A 22,262-nucleotide genomic window follows, 5' to 3' on the forward strand; every position below is an offset into this window, starting at 1 on the left:
TGAGTCTGGACTTATATATAAAATATGCTTTGAGAAACTAGCTAATAACAGAGCCATCACAATTAGTAAGACATTTAAATATCAATTGTGCATGTAGTGGTGCATGCTCATAATCTTGATTCTTGGAAAACTGAAACAGGAGGATAGCAGGTTTGTTGCCAGCCTCAGCAACTTAGTGAGCTCTTCAGCAACTTAGTGACACCCAGTTTCTAAAAGAGAAAACAGACCCGGGGGTATAGTTCAAGGTAGAATACCCCAGGGTTCAATCCCCAACACCAAACTAAATAAAAAAAAATTGTGCAGAACATATTGAAAAGCTGCTATTACTTGGAAATAAAAGTAAGTTCATGGCAGGTTAATTTTCAGTCTACTTTAAAATATTAATCTTGCTGGGCGTGGTGGCGAATGCTTGTAATCCTGCCTGGGAGGCAGAGACAGGAGGATCGCGTACTTTTGAAGCCAGCCTCGCTGGCTTAAGGGACCCTGTTTCCAAACAAAAATATAAAATAGGTCTGGGGCTACAGGAACCCCAGTACCACAAAAAATAAAATAAAATAAAATAAAATATTAATCTCTATATTATCCCCTTTTATTATTTTTGTATATAACTCATTTTTTTCACATAATTAGTTTGCTGTATGTGTAAATAATTTATATGTAAATAAATGCATTTGAGGGTATATTAAAAACTTTTTTCTGATTAGGTCTATATATGGCCAAAATGTTTAATGAGTAATGGCACAGAAAACAATGTCAGAAAAAAAAAACACAAAAAAAAAACCTAGCTGTGAAGGAAAGGAAAGAAACTGGCTGATAGCTCTTAGGAGACACACGTTTTGTTGGACCCCCCCACACACACACACACAATGGGACAGGTGTCAGCATATTCACATTTTGAAGGGCTGAAGCTCCAAAAAGAGACTAAAGATCCAGAAGAGGAGTTAGCTTACTGCTAGAGTAAGGTCACAGGAGACAAAACGAAAAGGTGTGGGCAACTAGCTTTGAACAGTAAGCGAGCCACTTAAATTTGTGTTTGTTTCAGTGGTACTGGGGTTCCTGGAAGCCCTTCTACCTCCGGGCTACACTCCCAGACCTGTTTTATACTTTTTTATATAAGAAACAGGGTCTCTTACGCCAGCGGGGCTGGCTTCGAACCTGAGTGATCCTCCTGTCTCCGCCTCCCAAGCGCGGGGATCACAAGCGTGCGCCACCACGCCCGGCGAGAGCCATTTAATTTTCTGAGACTGGCAAATAGGAAACAGAAGTGTAGGTACAGGCTACACTAAATATAGAGGTAGGGGTGGGGGTCTGAAGGCTTGAGAAGAGCCTGCCTGAGTTTCCAATTACTATTAAGTGGTCAGAAAGGTCAACACCTCTTCAGCCACCCCTCCAGTCAACCAATGTTTATTGAGCACCTAATATGTAGACCTGCTATAGGTACTGGGGACATAGTGGTGGACAAAACAGACCTTTATAATTTTTAAGCTTATAATTTAATAAGACAAAGAAACAATGAACAAAGAGAAAAATAAAAGAACAAGATTATTTCAGTTAGTATTATGAAAAAAAGTAAAGCAAGTAATAAAACTGTGTGCGTGCATATGCACATATGTGCACACATGAGTCTAAATCAGAAGGTCAGGGAAGGCCTAATGAGGTTACTTCTGAGTTGAATTCTAAATGACAGGAAGGACCCAGCCCTTAAAGATCTGGGTAAAGGCATTCCAGGCAGTAGACGGAGCCAGTGCCAAGACTAATAATAATAAGCTGGCTGTGTCTATGGAAGAGAAAGAAGGCAGAGTAGTTTGAATACACAATCATCTGGACTGTGGAATGGAGGCTCCAGCAGGGAGGGGGGAGTGAATCAGTGTCATGCAAATGTATGGCTTGACAACAGAAAGAGGGATGTTGTCAGAGACAGAAGGGTGCCCAAGGGTGAGGGCAGTGTCTCAGATCCACTTCTAGGGATTCGTCCATTGGAACACAATGAGAGATAGTTTTCCTCATTCAGAAGAAATCTATGTTATTGGCATATTGCCACAGGGTAACACACTGCCCGATTTATTATATGGAGCCTGCCTGACACATAGCATGGTACCTTCCCCTCATTTCTTGTAGTTTAAAGGCTTCCAGCTCTCAATAATCTCACCACCCTTCCCCCATGTTGCCAAGCCACCCCAAATATCCACAGCCACTAAGTAAAAACTTATTATCAACTGAGTTGGGGCGGTGTGGGAAGAGAGTAGGGGGAGTGAGGCTGAGGACAGTTACCAAGGTTTGGTAGACCGCTGTATAGAGGAAGAAAGAGGAACTGACAAGGGGAAATGGATTTCCCAGATGAGGCTGCAGATCATAAAGCCAGTGACCAAAAAAATAAAAAGTTTCCCTTAATCTTTAAGACAGGAGCCATGAGAAGATTTGAAGCAGACATTTGCTATTTGAAGAACAACTAACTCCACGTATAGTGGAGGAGATGGCCCCATGTGCCAGGTTAGGAGGACCGTTCCCATAGGGCTCGGCAGCCTGAGCAGTTGGTCTGTCAGGTCTGGCATGGGTGGTTGAGATTAGCAGGACGTGGTAATGGGATAAGAAGACTGGAAATGGTGAGCCACTGTTTACAGGCAGGCAAGAAAGTCACCTACAAAGGGCTGCTAGACAGCAGGAAAGGAATCACCACAAGTGTGGGAGAGGGTAGGGAACGGGCAGAGTGTACGTGAGGAAAACTTTTCTCATGCTAGACCAGAGTACACTTGTCCTTTACTTCAATTAGCAACTATTATTTGATAAGTTCACTGGGAAACTACTCAAAAACTATCTTGTGATATCTTATTCTTGTCTTGAACTATTATTTCACTTTTCATATTTATGTCTTGTCTTCCCATTTAGTATTATGTTTCTCCAGGGCATGCACTGTGGAGTCCTCTGAGAACTTAGCTGGGTGCTCAGATATAATTTAGAATATTTCTTAGCTGGGCGTGGTGACACACACTTGTAATCCCAGCATTCAGGAGGCTGAGACAGGAGGATCGCGGTTCGCGGACAGCCTCAGCTACTTAGTGAGGTCCTCTGCAACTCAGTGAGATCCTGTTTCAAAATAAAGAATAAAAAATAGGGCAGGGGGTGTAGCTCGGAGGTAGGATGCCCCTGGGTTCTGTCCCCAGTACCACAAAAAAAAAGAAAAAGAAAAAGAAAAGTTCTTTTCACCCAGATAGCTGTTCTCTATAGAAAATTAAAGAGCTGAGAGCTTCAATAATAACAATGAAACAAAACCTCCTCTTCCCAATCTTTCTCTACTTATTTTCTTGTAAATATGTCTTTCTATTAACCACTGGGCCCTGGAGGACAGAGACTGTATTGCATTAGTCTTTGTGGTTCTAAAGTTCAAACTGGTGGTGAATACATGGTGAGTGCTCAATTAATAAATGTAAACAAAATTATTCCATCTTCCTAAATTTATTAAAAATGTGTCATGCAGCTGGCCGTAATAAAGATATTATAAGTAAAGAAACCTGGCCAGGTGTGGCGGTGCTTGCCTGTAAACCCAGTACTTGGGTGGATTAGACAGGAAGATTGCAGGTCAAGGATAGGCTTGGGAATATAGTGAGACTCTCAGCAACCTAGTGAGATCCTGTTTCAAAACAAAAAATAAACAATGGCTGGGGGTATAGCTGGGAGGTAAAATAGCCCTGAGTCCAGTCCCTAATACCAAAGGGAAAAAACTGTGTTATGAATGATTGAAGAATCAACACTGCCAAGGTGTCAATGTTATACAAAATGTTCTACAAATTCAACATAATTCCTACCAACATTCCAATTACATTTTTTGCAGAAATGTGAAAAAACTCATCTTTAAATTTATATAAAATTCCAGCCAGGTGTGGTGCCACATGCCTATAATCCCTGTACGTGGAAGGCTGAGGTAATAGGATTGCAGATTTAAAGTCAGCCTCTGCAACTTTAGTGAAGCTATCAACAACTTAATGAAACCCTGTTTCCAAATTTAAAAAAATAGGGCTAGAGATGCAGCCTGGAGGTCAAATGCCCTTGGGTTCAATTCCTAGCAAAACACACACACACACACACACACACACACACACACACACACTTAAAACTACTATATGATATAGCAATTCCTCTTCTAGGTATATACTCAAAGAATCGAAAGCAAGATCTTGAGGAAATACTTATATACCCATGTTCATGGCAGCATTATGCAGAACAGCTAAAATATGAAAGCAATCCAGGCATCTATTGACAGATGACTGGATAAACAAAATGTGGTCTGTACATACAGAGAAATCTTGTCCAGCCTTAAAAAAAAGGAAAAGGAAGAAAATGTAGATATATGTTACTATAGATGAACTCTGAGAACATTATTCTAAGTAAAAATAGCTAGCAACTGAAAAAATCCAGTATAATTCTTACTCAAGAGATTCCTAGAGTAACAAAATCCAGAGACAAAAATTAGATGGTGGTTACCAGGGACTGGAGAGAAGGGAGAAAAGTTACTGTTAAAGGCTATAGAGTTTTAGTTTTACACAATGAAAAGAGTTGTAGAGACAGACGGTGATGATGGTTCCACAACATAATAAATGTATTAATATCAGCAAACTACATAATAAAAGTTAAGTTGGTAGCCGGGTGTGGTGGCGCACGCTTGTAATCCCCACACTCAGGAGGCTGAGACAGGAGGATCACCCAGGTTCGATGCCAGCCTCAGCTACTTAGTGAGGCTCTCAGCAACTTAATGAGACCTTGTTTCCAAATAAAGTATAAAATAGGTCCGGGAGTATAGCCCGGAGGTAGTAAAGCCCCTGGATTCCACCCTCAGTACCAACACACACACACACACACACAAACACACACACACACACACACACACTTAAGGTGGTAAGTTTTTAAAGTAATTTGTCACAATTTTTTTTTTTTTGTTGCCGGTCTGGGGGTTGAACCCAGGGGCATTCTACCTCCAAGCTACAACCCCCAGCCCTATTTTTTATTCTTTATTTTGAAACAGCCTTTCACAAAGTTGCAGAGGGCCTCACTAAGTAGCTAAGGCTGTCTGCGAACCAAGATCCTCCAGTCTCCGCCTCCAGAATGCTGGGATTGCAAGCATGCGCCACTACACCTAGCTTACCACATTTTTAAAAATTAGAAAAAGCCTGCCATTTGTTAAGATACTAGCTATATTTAGCACCTTAATGAGGTATCATGTGCTAGACTGCCCTATTCAATATGTAAGACAAAATGAATTAAACAAAAAAATAACAAAAAGGTTTATTGATACTAATGTATTCCAGGTGAGTAAAAGAAACTAGACTGAGAAACTAAAATAAATTGAATCAGATCTGATTCTGCCCTTTCTTACAGGGATACCAGCCATTCCTGTCTTCCTCCAAAATAAAACAACACAACATTCATATGCAACTTTTGGAGGCTAAGTGTTTCTACACACAAGCTTACTGAGTAGACAGGAGTGCTGAAAATATTTCAGGTAAATACTACAGATAGGACAGAATTAAGGTATCTTTTAACAGAAAAATAGGTAATATTACCAACCTTCTTGTTATCATAAATATAGACAAAAGGAAATGAAATAGGACAAAATAGAAAAACTATCTTAAATGTTGGTTAATGGAAATGACAGTTAAGGTCCACTGTCTTTGTGAACTATCATTTTACCCATGTCCTCTTGATTTCTCAAAAAAAGGGGAAAAGAGAAAGAAAAAAGGGCCCTGTCTCACAGAAACAATGTATCAGTCAAAGACTCCCAGCTATTCTTTTTAGCCACTCTTCTAAAGCACCTTTACAGGTTTCTGACATGTGTGTTTAATCAAGCATATGTGGTTTCAGAAAAAGCTTAAAATAATAGAAAATAAATTTTTATATAGAAATATGTTCCTAAACAAAATGCCCAAATCCAAAAACTATCTTATTATTTTTAAGAAACAACTTTTTTTTTTTCAGTACTGGAGATTGAACCCAGGGCATTCTATCTCAAGCTGCACCCCAACCCTCTTTTTTATTCTTTTTTTGGGGGTGTACTGGGGATGGAACCCAGGGAATTCTACCTTCAAGCCATAACCCCAGCCCTATTTTTTATTCTTTATTTTGACACAGGGTCTCACTGAGTTGCAAAGGGCTTCATTAAGTAGCTGAGGCTGTTTGCAAACCACAATCCTCCAGTATCAGACTCAGATAGCTGGGATTAAAAGTGTGCGCCACCACGCCCGGCCTTATTATTTGTTTTGAAGCAGGGTCTCACTACATTGTGGAGGGCTCACTAAGTTGATCATACTGGCCACGAGCCTGTGATCCTCCTGTCTCAGCCTCCCACATCCGGGGATGACAAGCTTGAACCACCACACCCAGCTAAAAAACAACTAAAAAAGGCTTAGAACTAAATATTAGATCTAAGAGCCAATCTGCTTCCTATAGTAACTGTAATAGAAATAGCATGGCGGCGGCAGCAGCTCATTTGCTAAGAACTAACTCAGGGCCAGGGACAGGGCGCTTCATGAACTTCTCTTTAATCACCACCACAATCTTCTGTGCTTGATAATGCATAACCATATACTAGTTTATCCAGAATTACCTATGCCGTTCTATTCCTCCTTAAAACAAAGCATACAAAGAAGTAAAAAGCAAACTTAAAATAACTTAAAAAATGGAATGGGAGACTTGATTTTGAAACACCATTTTTATTAAAAAATGTTTAAGCTTTATCTCATGCACAGATGTGTGTATACATGTGTACATACACACACAGTAATTATTTTCAGGGTCACTACAAGGAAACAGATTTTTTAAGATACTATACCTCTAGTAAGTGCTTAAAATAGCCCTTGAGGTTGGTGCAGCTTTCTCTGTGTTAAATGGATTAGCCTAGGGTCATTACTGCTCAAAATGATACTAATCACTTTAATTCTGATTAAAGGGACATGCAGGGCCATTCCAGACAAACTGTTAAGTCAGCAGCAACCCCAATCTCCCAGGAAAGCCTTTGAGAAATATTTGTGATCCTGTCTGTGGCTCTAGGAATACATCTTATTTACAGCAAAGCCAAGATTTTTATCAAAGCAATTTTTTTCAAATAAAGGCAAATTTAAAGAAAAGAGAAAACATTACAAAGGAAAATAAAGAAATCTGACTAGATTAAAGTTTTTTTATTTTAGAGACTGGAGATGTAGCTGTATGGTAAAGTACTTGCCTAGCATGCACAAGACCCTGGATCTGAATCCCAGCACCACAAAAACAAAAAATTTTATTTTAAAATTTTCTGTGTAGTTTTGTTCTCAAGTGCTAGATGCCATATTATTAGATGTTAAATTCATTCTCAGAAAAATTCTTAGCAAAGCCGGGCATGGTGGCGCAGGCTGAGACAGGAGGATCACAGGTTCTTGGCCAGCCTCAGGTCCTCAGTGAGGTCCTGTGCAACTTGGTGAGAGCCTATTTCAAAATAAAGAATAAACAATAGGGCTGGGGTATAGCTCGGAGGTAGAATGCCCCTAGGTTCCATCCCCAGTAACACACACACACACACACACACACACACACACACACACACACACACTCACTCTCTCTATCTATCTATCTATCTATCTATCTCTCGGCTGTGTATTTGTGACTAGCATAACAATTTCTTCAAATGCTTTCTCCTCATATCCTGGTATGACTGACTTGTAACATCTGATTTCCAAACAACTCAGTTTACTCCAGGCTTACAAGCCAATTTCTTTAGAGTCTAGATTTATAGTGTCTCTTATTAAAAAATATATAGTATGTGAAAAAGCTCAGTAAAATCCTTTTAGGATATGATTGATTGATTGATTGATTGATTGATTTGGTACTAGAGATTGAACCCTGGGGCATTTTATCTCTGAGCTACATACAAGCCCCTTTTTACTTTTTATTTTGAAATGAGGTCTCACTAAATTACTAAGTGCTGGCCTTCATCCTGCAATCTTCCTGTCTCAGACTCCCAAGTACTGGGATTATATATGTGTGTCATTGTGTCCAGGGTTAAAATATAATTTATTATAGTTAATCTGCTTAATTTTTAAGGGTATTCTCAAGAAAAATAAAGAAAAGACCTGTAGCTGCAGAAAAATTAAATTCTTTATTCATAAAAAAAGCTTTTGGAAGTTCACAGAGCAATGAGTATATAATCTACGTATAAACTCAAGACAGTGCCAAATAATACACTTCTGAACATAACTAAAGTAATATTAATTTAACTGAAAAATAACAAGGGTGTTTCACTTGTATCGTGATTGTGTTTCTATAAAGTTTTTAATTAAGCCATATTTTGGAAAACAGAATTTTAAGTGCTCAAAACCAAATTTCTACTGTTAAAAAAGAACCTCTGTTAATTTATTTGTAAAGCAGAGTTGATAGCAAAGTTATTTCTTTACAGATCTGAATTTATTTGAATTGTTTAAAATATCATTTGTAATAAAATTATTTGTGTTCTTTATTTAATGGTTCTGGTGATTGATTCCAGAGTCATTCTGCTTCCAAGCTATACTCTCACCCCTTCTATTTATTATTATTATTATTATTATTATTATTATTATTATTATTATTATTATCAATTTATTTTGGTGGTACTGGGGTTCCTGGAAACCCTTCTACCTCCGGGCTACACTCCCAGACCTATTTTATACTTTTTAAAAATTTGGAAACAGGGTCTCTTAAGCCAGTGAGGGAGGCTGGCTTCAAACCTGTGCAATCCTCCTGTCTCCACGCGGGGATTACAAGCGTGTGCCACCACGCCCGGCTTCTATTTTTTTAGTATTTGAAACAGGGTCTTATTAATGCTGATACTGGCCTGGAATTGGGATCATCCTATCTCAGGCTCTGAAGTACTGAAATTACAGGCATGCACTACCATGGCCAGCTAAATACCATTTGTATTCTTACAGAAAAAAGCTCAAGTAATCTTTTTACTAATAAAAATAAGCCAGAAGTCTTATTACTATAACTCTAGAATAGAAAGCAAGAAAACTGGAAAACGCATTAATTTTTATTTAGCTTTTCTCAAAGAATAGGTTTTTTCCCCCTTCACTGTTGGGGATCGATCCCAGGGCTTTGTGCATGCTAAGAAAATACCACTGAGTTAGCCCTAGCTTCAGAGAAAGATATATTTAAGAGCAGCCTATTAATAGTTGTAACAAGTTACACGAATTGAACATTTTCTTTGGTACTGGGAATCAAACTCAGGGGCATTCTACCTCTGAGATATACTCCCAGTCTATTTTATGTTTATTTTGAAACAGGATCTCACTAGGTTGATGAATGTCTCACTACTTGCTGAGGCTGTCCTTGAACCTGCAATCTGTCTGTCTTGACCTCCCAAGTACTGGGATTACAAGCGTGTGCCACCATAGCTGGCTAAAATTTGAACTATTTTAATAACAGACGGTATGACCTTTTTTAAGGATTATCATTGCTTAAAATTTATATTTCTTAAAATTTATATTCTTAAAATTTATATTTCTTAAAATGAGTGAGAATATTAGTCAAGTGCAGTAAAGGCAGTGATCAAATCCTAGCTTCTTCACTTATTGGGATTTCATCTCAGAGAAATTGCTTGATCTTTCTATACTTTAGTTTCCTCATCTACTGAAAGAAAAAATAGTAGTACTTAACTCATAAGGTTGATGTGATGACTGAAAAATGTTAAATTTTTCTTTTTGGGGCATGTTGGGACAGAATCTAGGGCCTCATGCACGCTAGACAAGTGTCCCCCACCCCGAGCCACACTTTCACCCCAAAGGTAATCTTTATAAAGCACTTAGCACAATGCCATGTACAGAGAGTGTTTGATAGCTGTGTAATACAATTTTTATTACTATTATTATTTTTTGCAGTACTGGGGATGGAACTCAGGGGCATTCGACCTCCAAGCTACACACACCCCCAGCCTTATTTTTTATTCTTTATTTTGAAAAAGGGTCTCACTGAGTTGCAAAGGTCCTCACTAAGTAGCCGAGGCTGGCTGCGAACCATGATCCTCCTGTCTCAGCCTCCTGAATGCTGGAATTACAAGCGTGCGCCACCACGCCTGGCTCTAACACCATTATTTATATTCTGAGTTTTATGGTAGATTACAAGAAAATGCCAAAGTCAAAGAAAAGAAAAAACATCAGAGTCCAAGAACAGGATGAAAATTTCTTATCAGGGAATGGCGATGATTTCTGATCTATCAATTACCTGATTTACTAAAATATTTTCACTTTCTTCTGCTTATAATAAACAATTAAAACCCAAAGCATAAAAACAAGGACTGATAATGTCCTTCACTGAGATGTCAGTGCAGAGGTTACCCACCTGTGCAGCTCTTCTGTTTTGTCTTCAGATGGACCTGCAATGAGTAAACAATGGCGAAGGACAGCTGCCATGACACGGAACTGATGAGAGTCACTCTAGGTAAATAAAAAAGGAGAGGGAAAATTGGAGGTTGAACACCCTAACAAAGGAGTCTGGTGTATTACTGTATCACCTACCCCACCCCAACACTCACATCCTGTAAGAAGAGGACAGAATATTCTGGAAAGACTTCCCAAGGCAATAGATACTAAGTTAATAGACCCTATCTCATACGAACAACTCCAACCACTCCAGCAATGGCTGATGCCAACAGGTGCTTGTCTAACCACTGCTATACCTTTTCTAAAGAGTCAATTCTACTAGGAATTTACTCATTTTCAGAACTCGGATTCTTTTGTCTTATGGCGTACTGCTCCAGATCGCTAGTCATTATAAAAGTTCAAACAAACGTAATGCTGTCTTCCACTGGGATAGGCATTTTAGCAAGTGGTTGTATACCCTTAATAAAAAATGTCTCATCTCTTAACTTTGCGAAACAATGATTGCATCAACTTCATTTTGATCAATCTTCTTAATCTCTCAATTCCTGCAAAACTACCAGAAAGTGATAAAAAAAAAAGAGTGTATATCCTCCTCCTTTTTGAATAATACTCACTGGCAGTGCTAAGACAGGGAGTCAAAAACAAGGCTAACAGTGGGGAATAAATTAAGCTCTGAATAATCATTTGGTTTATTTCTTCATTTATAGTAAGATACTAGACCAGGATAATTTTTAAAGGGGTTCTTTTTTTTTGGTCTTTTTGGAACCGGGGATCGAACCCAGAGCGACACACCTGCAAAGCAGGCACTTTGCCACTGAGCTACATCCCGGTCCCTGGACCAGGATAATTTTTTAATCATCTACATCAAGGTCTTACTGCTCTTCTTTCAAATTTTAATTGAGACAACATGAGATTAGAGATAATTATGATAGCCTGAATATGTCATACTTCACACAACTGAAAGCCCTTCTAGGAAGATCTCTTTCATATAATCTAGCAAATAGGGCATACTTTTATTACGCAATGTGGATGATAAAAATTTAAACACAGCACCATCAGATGTAGGTTTGGAAGAGAAGAAGGCCTCAGTGGTACAATGGAAAAAGCACCACACATGGAGTCAGGAGTCTGGGTTATAGCCTTAGACAAATCATACAGCTTCTCAGAGGCTCAGTTTCCCCAGGTGCATCTCCACAAACATGAGGTTCTGCAAAAATTAAATTAAATGACATGCACCAAAGTGCTTTAAAACTTATTTATTTATTTATTTATTTATTTATTTATTTTGTGGCACTTCCTTTTAAAATCTCATTTAAAAGGAAGTCTAATCTCCAGTTAATTTTCTAAACCAAGGAATACATGATCTTATCAAGAAACGGTTAGGTTTGACATGGATTTTAGTGTGCTTCACGCAATCTGGGGTAAGTGAAAGTACATTCACACAGGAGACATTTCACTCAAGCACTGGGATGGATGGCAAAGCGTGCAGTCTTAGTACTTCTGGCATCACGCTGGTTCCTCTTCCCCCTTTTCCTTTGCTCTTAGGCCACAGTTGTTTCTGCATCGTTTCTTTCAGCTCTGTCAGTCTCATCTTTTGTTTCCTTCCCCTCCCCCTTCACATGTTTAATTAAAAGTTGTTTTTTTGTTTGTTTGTTTGTTTGTTGGGGATATGACCTTTATTAAGCCAAGCCAGGTGTGGTGGTGCACGCTTTTAATTTCAGCATTGAGACCGGAGGATCACGGTTCGTGGACAGTCTCAGCTGCTTAGTGAAGCCCTTTGCAACTCAGTGAGACCCTGTTTCAAAATAAAGAATAAAAAATATGGCTGGGAGTGTCGCTTGGAAGTAGAATGTCCCTGGGTTCCACCCCAGTACCAAAAGAAAAGGGAAAAAAAGTTTTAAAGCCCCAGTACTTGTGAGGCTTAAACAGGAGGACTGCAAGTTCATGGCCAGCCTCAGCAACCTAGTGAGTCTCTCAGCAACCTAGTGAGATCCTGTTTCGAAATAAAAATAAAAAGGGCTGGGGCTGTAACTCAGAGGTACAATGCTCCTGGGTTCAATCCTCAGTACCAAAACAAAAACAAAAACAAACAAACAAAAGTACCTAGATACAGCATTCTATGGTGTGAAAATACCACAATTTACTTCATCCTACACTTGACAGATACTTGGCTTGATTCCTGCATGGGGTGCTTTTTAGAGTGCAACTCTGAACATATTTTTTTTACATGCCACTTAAAATATACTGGGATACATTCAAGACAGAGGAGGATGAGTCATAGGGAACAGACATATTGTCAAGCTCTAGAAGGTACTGCCAAATAGTATTTCACAGTGTTGTTACCAACTTCTATTTCCAAGTTTTTTTTACAGTTGTACTGATACTTGATATTGTCAGCCTTTTTAATTTCAGTCATTCCATGGATTTGTAGTAAGTTTCTTGATTTTAGTGTGCATTTTCCTGATGAATATTAAAACTGAAATTCAACATTTTTTAATATGTTTATTGATCATGTGGATAGCTTTTCTAGGAGGTTCCTATTCAAGTATTTAACCTGTTTTTCTAGTGGTTTGACTGACTTATTTTTATGGATTTGTAAGGCTTATTAATGCACTCTAAGTAGAGGGCTTTCTTGCACATGTGTGCAGAAAGTATCTTCTCTCCTTCAGTGGCCTGCCATTTTACTTTCTTCTGTTGATCAACTTGTAATTTTTTCCCTTTATTGTTTGATCCTCATTTGTCCTGTTTTCTTTAGAAATCTTTGCTTTTTAAAGAAATGGTTGGCCAGCTGTGGTGGCACATGCCTTTAATCCCAGCAACTTGGGAGGTGGAGACAGGAGGATCATATTTTGAAGTCAGCTTCGGCAACTTAGTAAGATCCTATCTCAAAATAAAATAAAAAGGGCTAGGGAGGCAGCTCAGTGGTAGAGTACCGTAGGATTGAATTTCCAATAATACACACACACACACACACACACACACACACACTTTATTTGCTTGAGATAAAATCATGAAGATTAATTTTTATAAGCTTTATGATTTTATCTTGTATATTCAGGTCTTATCCAACTCAAATTAATCTGAAGGGTATATGGTATAAGGTAGGAATTCAATCCATTTTTTATACAATGGATCCAGTATTACTTTTTTTGTGTGTGTGGTGCCGGGGAACAAACCCAGGAGCATTCTATCTCCAAGCTACACCCCAGCCCTACGTTATTTTTTTATGTGGAAAAGGGACCTTGCTAAGTTGCTGAGCGCCTCACTAAGTTGCTGAGGCTTGCTTTTAACCTGTATCCTTCTGTCTCAGCCTCCCAATACTAGGATTACATGGAACCATCAGGCCTGGTTCCAGTGTTACATTTTAAAAAGCCTATCCTTTCTGCACTATACTTCCATATTGCCTGTATCATACATCAGTTGGCTGTATATGTGTGGGTTTATTTCGAGGTTTTTGTGCTATTAGTCTATGTCTCAAATATTTGTTAGAACAATACTGTCATTAAAGAAGTCTTAATGAAAAAGGTTACAGTGGACACTGTTTCTTACTACTGATCCTTCTTCAGTGCCCTCATCTGTCATATGGGTAAGCACTCATCTCACAGAAATGCCTGTAACAGTTCTTTATAAAACATTGTGAAGCAGGTTATACTACTGTTATTTGCATGCTTTATCATTTAGTTTTGGTTAACTTCAGTACAGCAACATTCTCTCCCTTGCAATGATACCACCACCTCCAACGGCTAAGGAGGAAAGAAGCCCCTAAGAACAGAGGGCAAAGGAATAGAAAGTGTGCACGCAGGATGCTGTGACGGTGGAGCCAACGCACAGAAAAGGGCAACTGAGGACATCCTTTGGGGTCTCTTTATACACACTTCATGTGTGCACACATGTGTATATTTTTGGAGTTTGAACCCAGGGGTGTTATACCTGTGAGCCACACCCCCAGCCACCGCCCCCCTCTTCCTCCTCCCTCTTCTTCATCACTATCATCACCATCATCGTTCTTATTCTCTGAGAGGGGATCCTGTCTCTTCCTGGCATCACAGGTGTGAGACACGATGTCCCGCAGCCTGTACTTCTTTACAGAGTCTACTGCCAGTCTACTGCCTTCTATGTTTCTCTCATGTATATTCTATAAGATTTCACTTTATTTGGCAAAAGTATCGATTTTCTCGTCCTTTTCATCCAAATTTTTAACCTATCTCATCAATGCCTTGGAAAAAGGCCTAAGATCTAGAATATCTGACACTGGAAGCTCTTTTGCATTGCTGAGGTGATTCTTACCCAATGTGTGTATTTTCAAACATACAAAAATATAGAAAATAATAATACATAATGTGACAGACAGCCTATTAGGGTTTAAATGCTTCCTCCCAAACTCGTACTGAAATCTAGTTTCCATTGTAAGAATATTGAGTGGTGGGATCTTTATGTGTGTGTGCACGCACACACGTGTGCGCAGTACTGAGACTGGACCCAGGGCACTCCTTCACTAAGCTGCACTCCCAGTCCTTTTATTTTTTTTTTTTTAATTTTCAAACAGGGTCTCACTAAGTTACTGGTACTGGCCTTCAACCTGTGATCCTCTTGTCTCAGCCTCCCGAGTTCTGGGCAGGTGGTGGAAACCTTAACAGGTATTTAGGTCACAAGGACTTGGCCCTTATGGATGGATCAATGCTATTATCAGGGGAGTGGGTTAGGATACGTCTGGTGAGCTCCAGCCCCCTTTCATGTTCAAGTCGTCTCTGTCATCTCTCTCATGCACGCGTGTGCATGCCCTCTGCTTTGAGGTGATGGAGCAGCAAGAAGGCTGTCACCAGATGCAGCCCCTCGGTTATAGACCTCCCGGCCTCCAGAACCATGAACAAAATAACCCTCTACTAATTATAAACTGTCCAGTCTGTGATGTTGTTATAGTCACAGAAAATGGGCTAAAACACAACTGTGCATCCACCTGTGTTTCTGTCTAATTTCCCTGTTAGGTTATTAGTGCCTTTAAGGCAGTGATGTTTTATCTTACATGTCATGTGCCTGACATAGAAGTCAAAACTAGAAACTCAGTAAATGTTTGTTTGAGCCGGGCGTGGTGGTGCACGCTTGTAATCTCTGCGCTTGGGAGGCAGACAGGAGGATCGCACAGGTTCGAAGCCAGCCGCGCTGGCTTAGGAGACCCTGTTTCCAAAAATAAATAGGTCTGGGAGTGTAGCCCGGAGATAGATGGGCTTCCAGGAACCCCATTACCACCAAAAAAAGAAAAAAAAAATGTTTGTTTGAAAAAACAAACCAGCAAGAAGACACTGGGCAACCTGGAGCTTCATGCTTTTACGTAATGTTCTATCTACTTTGAGGTAATACTGTACCTATTCTAATTTTCTACATTTCCTTCAAGTCTCTAATCATGGGCCTAACGTCTTTAGTAACAATTCATTTTTTTTCTTTCTTTTTAATTGTACTAGGGATTGTACCTAGGGGCATTCTACCTATGAACTACACCCCCCAGCTCTTTTTATTTTGAAAAGGGTCTCACCAAGTCGCTGAGGCTGCTCTCCAACACATGGTCCTCCTGCTCGAGCCTCGCAATCACTGGGGTGAGAGGCGTGTGCCAATCAACTTCTATGGGTATTCGCTGTTTTAATCTCATGACACATGTACTTTGTTTACAGGTGGTGATCTGGCTCTATCATGTCTGCCGGTCCTCTTACTTTCTTATTAGATTACACTAGCACTTAGGAAGAACTGGAAAAAGAAATGCGTGCTAAGTAAAGGATTCCTAGAATAACATGCTCCCCTTCATCAATAGAGATTTTAAAAAAATGTTGAGAGAGAAAGAAGGTAACACCATTTAAGTTGACTTTCCCAGAATTAATTTTATGTCCTGCTAAAGGAATCACTTGGCTTTTTCAAGAATGCTACCTTTAGAAAAGGAAAAGCGGGAGGGACTAAATTTACATGTGAAAATAAGGCCAGCTACATTTTCTACTGAAAGGCAAGAGCTCTCCAAATCAATCTGTTGATGGCATCAGCAGGCAGGCAGGAACTTAACACGAAGACATGAATCTAAAACGAACGAATGGTACCAATTTGCTAAGCCTCAAGAAAAACCTCATTTTTTATTTTCAGTTTTTGAGTGCCCACGGAAGTTTCCTAGATCTCCTACAATAAGCATGTATTATTTTTATTGGATTCTTCTGTATGTTTTCCATATCCCTTTATATCAGTTACTATTTAAAAAGTATTAATAAGTGTGTGTGTGTGTGTGTGTGTGTGTGTGTGTATACAGTACTGGGGATTGAACCTAGGGACATTCTACCTCCAAGCTACACCCCCAGGCTTATTTTTATTCTTTATTTAGAAACAGGGTCTTACTAGAGGCCTCACTAAGTAGCTGAGGCTGACCTTGAACCTGCAATCCTCCTGTGTCAGCCTCCTAAGTACTGAGATTACAAGCATGCACCACCGTGCCCAGCTAGGTATTAACAATTTGGGGGGTGCTTGCTCAATTGAAGTGAAGCATCATTCATCTGACAAATAAAGGAGCCACTCAAATCAGGTACATGAACTCTTGGTAGCATCGTTGTGAACACCTCACTGAAAGCTGTTCTATGCTTTGGCTTCTGTGTCTCTCCATCTGCTGCTCAGTCTCCAAGAAGTGGTCATCCCTCTACTCAGTTCACTAAACTGCTCTCAGTCTCAGATCTCAGAAGAGACCTTCAGAGTCTGACTATACTTCCATGTATTTTCAATCATTGTATTGTTTCTCTCCTAGCACTCAACACAATTTAAATTATGTATTTGTGTACGATTTACTATGCATTTCACCTACAAAATTAAAGTTTCATGAAGACAATGCCTATTATTTGCCACGATATTACATAATACCCATCATAATGTCTATTAATTATCTATAAATATATAAATATTCATTGAGTGACTGAATAGTTAGACGTTGAGTTGTTAAAAGTTGGATTTGGAGCCTCATGAAGACATCCCTTCGCCTTTATTTGGAGGGGGCATAGTACTGGGATTGAACCCAGATGCTGGCTTTCTTTCTTTTCCATGTTAGGAACTGAACTAAGGGGCATTCTACCACTGAGCTAACATCTTTATCCTTTTTTATTTTGAAACAAGGTCTTGCTAAGTTGCTCAAAACTATGATCCTCCTTTCTTAGTCTCCCAAGTAGTGGGATTATAAGTGTGTGCCACTATACTTGGCTAAGACATTCTGTGTGTGTGTGTGGTACAAGGGATTAAACTCAGGTGCATTATACCTCAGAGCTACACTCCCAGCCCTGTTTTATTTTTTATTTTGAAACAGAGTGGCTGGCTTCGAACCTGTGATCCTCCTGTTTCAGGCTCCTAGGTACTGGAATTACAGGTCTGTGCCAACATGCCTGGCTTAAGAGATTCTTTTCTAAATGGATTGGCCAAGGATCCTATTTTCAAGACTTTTTATTTTTCTGAAAACTTCAATAATAGTTCACAGTCATATTAACTATGCACATTTCATAATGATGATCAGATGATCCATGACTCACAACAGGTATCACAGTAGATACCTACTCTAGGAATACTGATCCTTTTATCAGCAATCCCTGTCTTTGGGAGAGTAAACATTCTACTACGCAGAATGGATATCTGCTACTTCAAAATATTCTAGTGTCGTATAGCTCCACCATTATATACAACAAAAGCTCACTAGTGAGGGCTAATCTCAGTTTACTGATTTTTATTACATCCCACACATACACTGATGCGCAGCCACTGGATTATAAACTGTTTTTGACAGGAATCTGAACAGTGTGAACTACTATTTTGGGTGTAACTTAAACAACAGGGGCTCTAACAATGGCAAACCAACAGTCTCAGAGAAGCTCTTGCAACTAAATGAAGAACTTAAAAACACCAAAACAAACAGTGTAAAAAAAATAACCACAGAAGGTACCAAATAAGCATAAAGACATAACATTTTAAATACTTCCAAATATTTGGTTGCAAAGCATAAATGGAGCATGTGGGCTCTCCACATCTTTCCCTGCCAACTTTCAGGAAAAAACTGACCAGACTACAGTCATCTAAAACAGCTGTTGGGACTGATCTTCAAATATTTGGTTTCAAAATACAGATCTATTTGCACTTTAAAACTCAGATGTCTCACGCTCCCACTATAGCAGTACACCAAGATAATCCTTTTAAAGTAGGTTGCTGGCAAAAACAGATCTTTATTCATAGCTGAGAATGATTTCAAACGGACACAGCAAAATGTTTACTTAAATCCTAGAGTTAATGTCTTTTTTTTTTTTTTGTAAAGACAGAGGCTAAATTTCACAGGTTATTTAAGGTTAAAAAGAAAATGTGAAATGTTAGGATTCTCAAAGAAAGAAAAAGTTCATATCTGCTTCCCTTAAAATTGCTGACATCTTTAAACTAAGTTTTGTGTTTAGCATATAGTTCTTGTGGGTACTCAAATAAAAACTACCAAATCTGCCTCACTTACAGTTGCTGGAAGGTCTGAGCCACAGAAAAGATTCACAGTCTAGAAACAAGTTAAGTGGTTTTAAATAGCCTTTCCCACACTCTGATGTAATTATGCTTGTTTTCTAGGACTATAAACAAGCATAGTATCTAGTTTGTAGTTCTATACTTCTGATAGTTATCTAACACTATGAAGTAACACCCTTGGAGACTGGGATGATAGGCATACAAATAGCATTTTTCACTCTTCTGAGCACACATCAATTCTGATTAATTTTCAATTGGCTGGAATAATTTTAACTTTTAAGACAGCAGGCATTAAAAATACCTATCCCCTTTTTTATTGACATTTTTTGTTTCCCTTCAATTCTTATCACTTAAACCTTGTTCCTGAAAAAAAAAAAAAAGCACTCTTTTAAAAAGACAAGTGATAGTATAACTCAGAAAATCATGTGCATCTTCGCCTAATTCTTCTGGTAGGTATTAAGCAGATGGAAAGAATAAGAGTTGCAGTGGTGAAGAAACATCATAGTTCATTCAACTGATTAATGGGGGAATTCCCCAACTGGGCACTTGTTCCTTGCAGGCAGCTCTAAGAACACCCCAGATAAGTAATTCCGGGTAGAGAAGAACACACTCCTCATCCTTACCTCTTTATGCACCTTCCAACTGTCTAACGTCACATTGAAGAGAGCTTTGAGGGCCTCAATGGCACAGTCTGTCTCCTGAGGTGAGAGAGGAGGTCCATTATGGTCTATGGCCGATTCATACTCATCGGTCCACTTGATGCTAAAGGCACTTTCCAAGATCTGGGTTAGCAGCGGTAGTCCTTGGAGCTCGTAGCGCAGTTGTGACCTGACGTCAGTGTGCAAAAGTGACAGGAGAAAGAGCAAGCGCAAGTCAAAGCACTTAATGTCGTTAATAAATTTTCTGTCCTTGCACTTTCTCAGGAGGTTACAAAGCTTTGCAGCAAGATTAAGTTCCAGGCTGAGCTGCTGTGCAATCTGACTGTTGAACACTATGTTACACAGACATTTTAATGATTCCACAATAACCGGGAACTCTGACGCCTTCTCCAAAGAATCATCCGACTCATTTAGCTTGGCTAGTCTTAGCAGTATCTGCATGTTTTCCTTAGTTGTTACAGGAACTAAAATCTTTTTGTCTCTGGAGAGAATGCGGAGTACTTCCAGGCAGCACACTTGACATGTTGTTGGGACATCCTTTACGAGGACTTTAAATATGCCTTCACAAAGTTTCTGAAAAACAAAAGCAAGCATGCAAAAATCATTAATTGGTTCAAATGATTTAAAATAGAATGTCTCTCTAGCAATGTATTTAATAGCAGCTAGGAAGATGACTAGAAAAGCTTTTTTTTTTTTTAATATAAATTACAAACAGAGAGCTTCCTCTTGGAGTACTTCTTTTACTCTGCAGACATGGAGGCTGAGGACCAGAAAGGGTAAGTCATCTGCAATGGGCAGAATTCGTTAGGGGCACAGTAGGAGCTAGAGTATACATTTCCCACCACTAATTTTTCTGCAAATATCTCTTAAACTGACTAGTTTCAAGTGTTTTATTTAAGCTTAGTTCTTAATGGCATTTTACATCAGACTAAATACAGTATCATCTAATGACCCTGGAGAACTTCTGCTGACAAATTGATAAAAATTATTTAAAGTGTTGGGTTCCAAAGAGTTCGGTGAGCACACCTTACGTCTTTCAAACTGCAAAACACTGATCCCTCCAGACAGATTGCAAAAAGCGTTGCCGATCGATAGGCAATTGATGATAAAGCACCTCTTTCTCTGGGCAGCCATGTGCCCTTGGTTTGGAATGCTCTAGTGGACACAATCTTTGTTCTCTTGGATGCAGATTGTACACATATGTAATAGTTCTAGATTCAAAGAGGTCTGACGAGTATGACTTGGCCATGATCGAATCTTTCTACCACTATCTCAGAAGCAATGAGCCCAAAGTAAACTCTATCTTGTATTTTTTGGACACTAATTATTTAAGCTGGGAGTGGTGGCGCACGTTTGTAATCCTAGCATTCAGAGGCTGAGACCAGAGGACTGTAGTCCGTGGACAGCCTCAGCTACTTAGTGAGGCCCTCTGCAACTTAGTGAGATCCTGTTTCAAAATAAAGAATAAAAAATAGGGGCAGAAGGTGTAGCTTGGAGGTCAAATGCCCCAGGGTTCCATCCCCAGACTCGCAAAAAAAAAAAAAAAGAATTATTTATGCCATTGCCAAATTTAATAATCACTGATTATTTCCTCCAAATTCAATGTCAGTTTTCTCCCAAGCTTACTCTTGTATTTAGAGAAAGCAAGTATAATAATTCCATTACTGGATCTTTCTGTATTCTGTAACATTTTATAGGAACAACAATAATGACAAATTTAAGACTTGACAAAGTTTCTATTAACCTATCACCAGACTTTAACTCTTTAAAAAGAGGCTACCTGGGGTAAAACATGATCTTGGCAGGAATCTCAGGCTCTGTGCAACTTCTAAGGACATCCTAACCATACAACTATGGAAATACTAATTTTAGATGTAAATATTCTCTAAAAAAGGTAGGAAAAACTTTTACCTGACAAGCTTAAAAAAAAAAAAAAACACTCAAGAATGTCAACTCTACTCTGGCCATACCTGATAACTAGAAGGAACTTTTCTTTTTTGGTGGTACTGGGGATAGAACCCAGGGGCATTCTACCTCCAAGTTACACCCCAGTCCTATTTTTAATTCATTATTTTGAAACAGGGTCTCACTAAGTTGTGGAGCGCCTCACTAAGTAGCTGAGGCTGTCTGCGAACTGCAATCCTTCCTTTCTCAGCCTCCCACCAAATGGTGGAATTACAAGTTTGTGCCACCACATCCGGCTCAGGAACTTTTTTTTTTAGTATCAGGGATGTAACCCAGGGGCATTCTACCTCTGAGCGACACCCCCAGCCCTATTTTTTTATTCTTTCTATTTTCAAAACATAGTCTCACTCAATTGCAAAGGGCCTCGCTTAGTAGCTGAGGCTGTCCACGAACCACAATCCTCAGGTCTCAGGCTCCTGAATGCTGGGATTACAAGTGTGCACCAACACGCCCAGCTTCTTTTAATGTTTGAATATTATGGTTAGTCTGGCATGGTGGCACATGCCTGTAATCTCAGTACTTGGAAGGCTGAGATTAGAGAATCTCAAATTCTAGGACCGCGTCGGCAACATAGCAAGACTTGATTCTCAGCAACCTCGGAAGACGCTGTCTCAAAACAAAAAATAAAAAAAGGGCTGAAGTGTAGCTTGAAGGTACAATGCCCTCAGGTTCAATCTTCCATACCACAAAAATAAATAAAATAAAATAGAATAAAATATCATGGTTAAAGTAGTTTTTTAAAAAAATGAATGTAAGTCAGGCA

The 22,262-nt window shown here is 39.2% G+C and overlaps 1 protein-coding gene across 7 annotated transcripts in view; it reads right to left on the minus strand.

Moving 5' to 3' along the window:
* RIC8B (RIC8 guanine nucleotide exchange factor B) overlaps window positions 1–22,262 on the minus strand; it is a gene marked incomplete at both ends in the record, with an annotated part of 107,529 nt that overhangs the window by 53,469 nt on the left and 31,798 nt on the right. For all 7 annotated transcript variants that reach the window (XM_080705305.1, XM_080705301.1, XM_080705303.1 and 4 more), the window contains 2 exons: window positions 10,333–10,427; window positions 19,499–20,107. In XM_080705305.1, the coding sequence (XP_080561431.1) occupies window positions 10,333–10,427; window positions 19,499–20,107 (704 nt within the window). The remainder of the gene's footprint in view (window positions 1–10,332; window positions 10,428–19,498; window positions 20,108–22,262) is intronic.

The sequence above is a fragment of the Muscardinus avellanarius genome, assembly GCF_963383645.1.
Source record: "Muscardinus avellanarius genome assembly, chromosome: 11".
In the NCBI taxonomy this organism is placed as follows: domain Eukaryota; kingdom Metazoa; phylum Chordata; class Mammalia; order Rodentia; family Gliridae; genus Muscardinus; species Muscardinus avellanarius.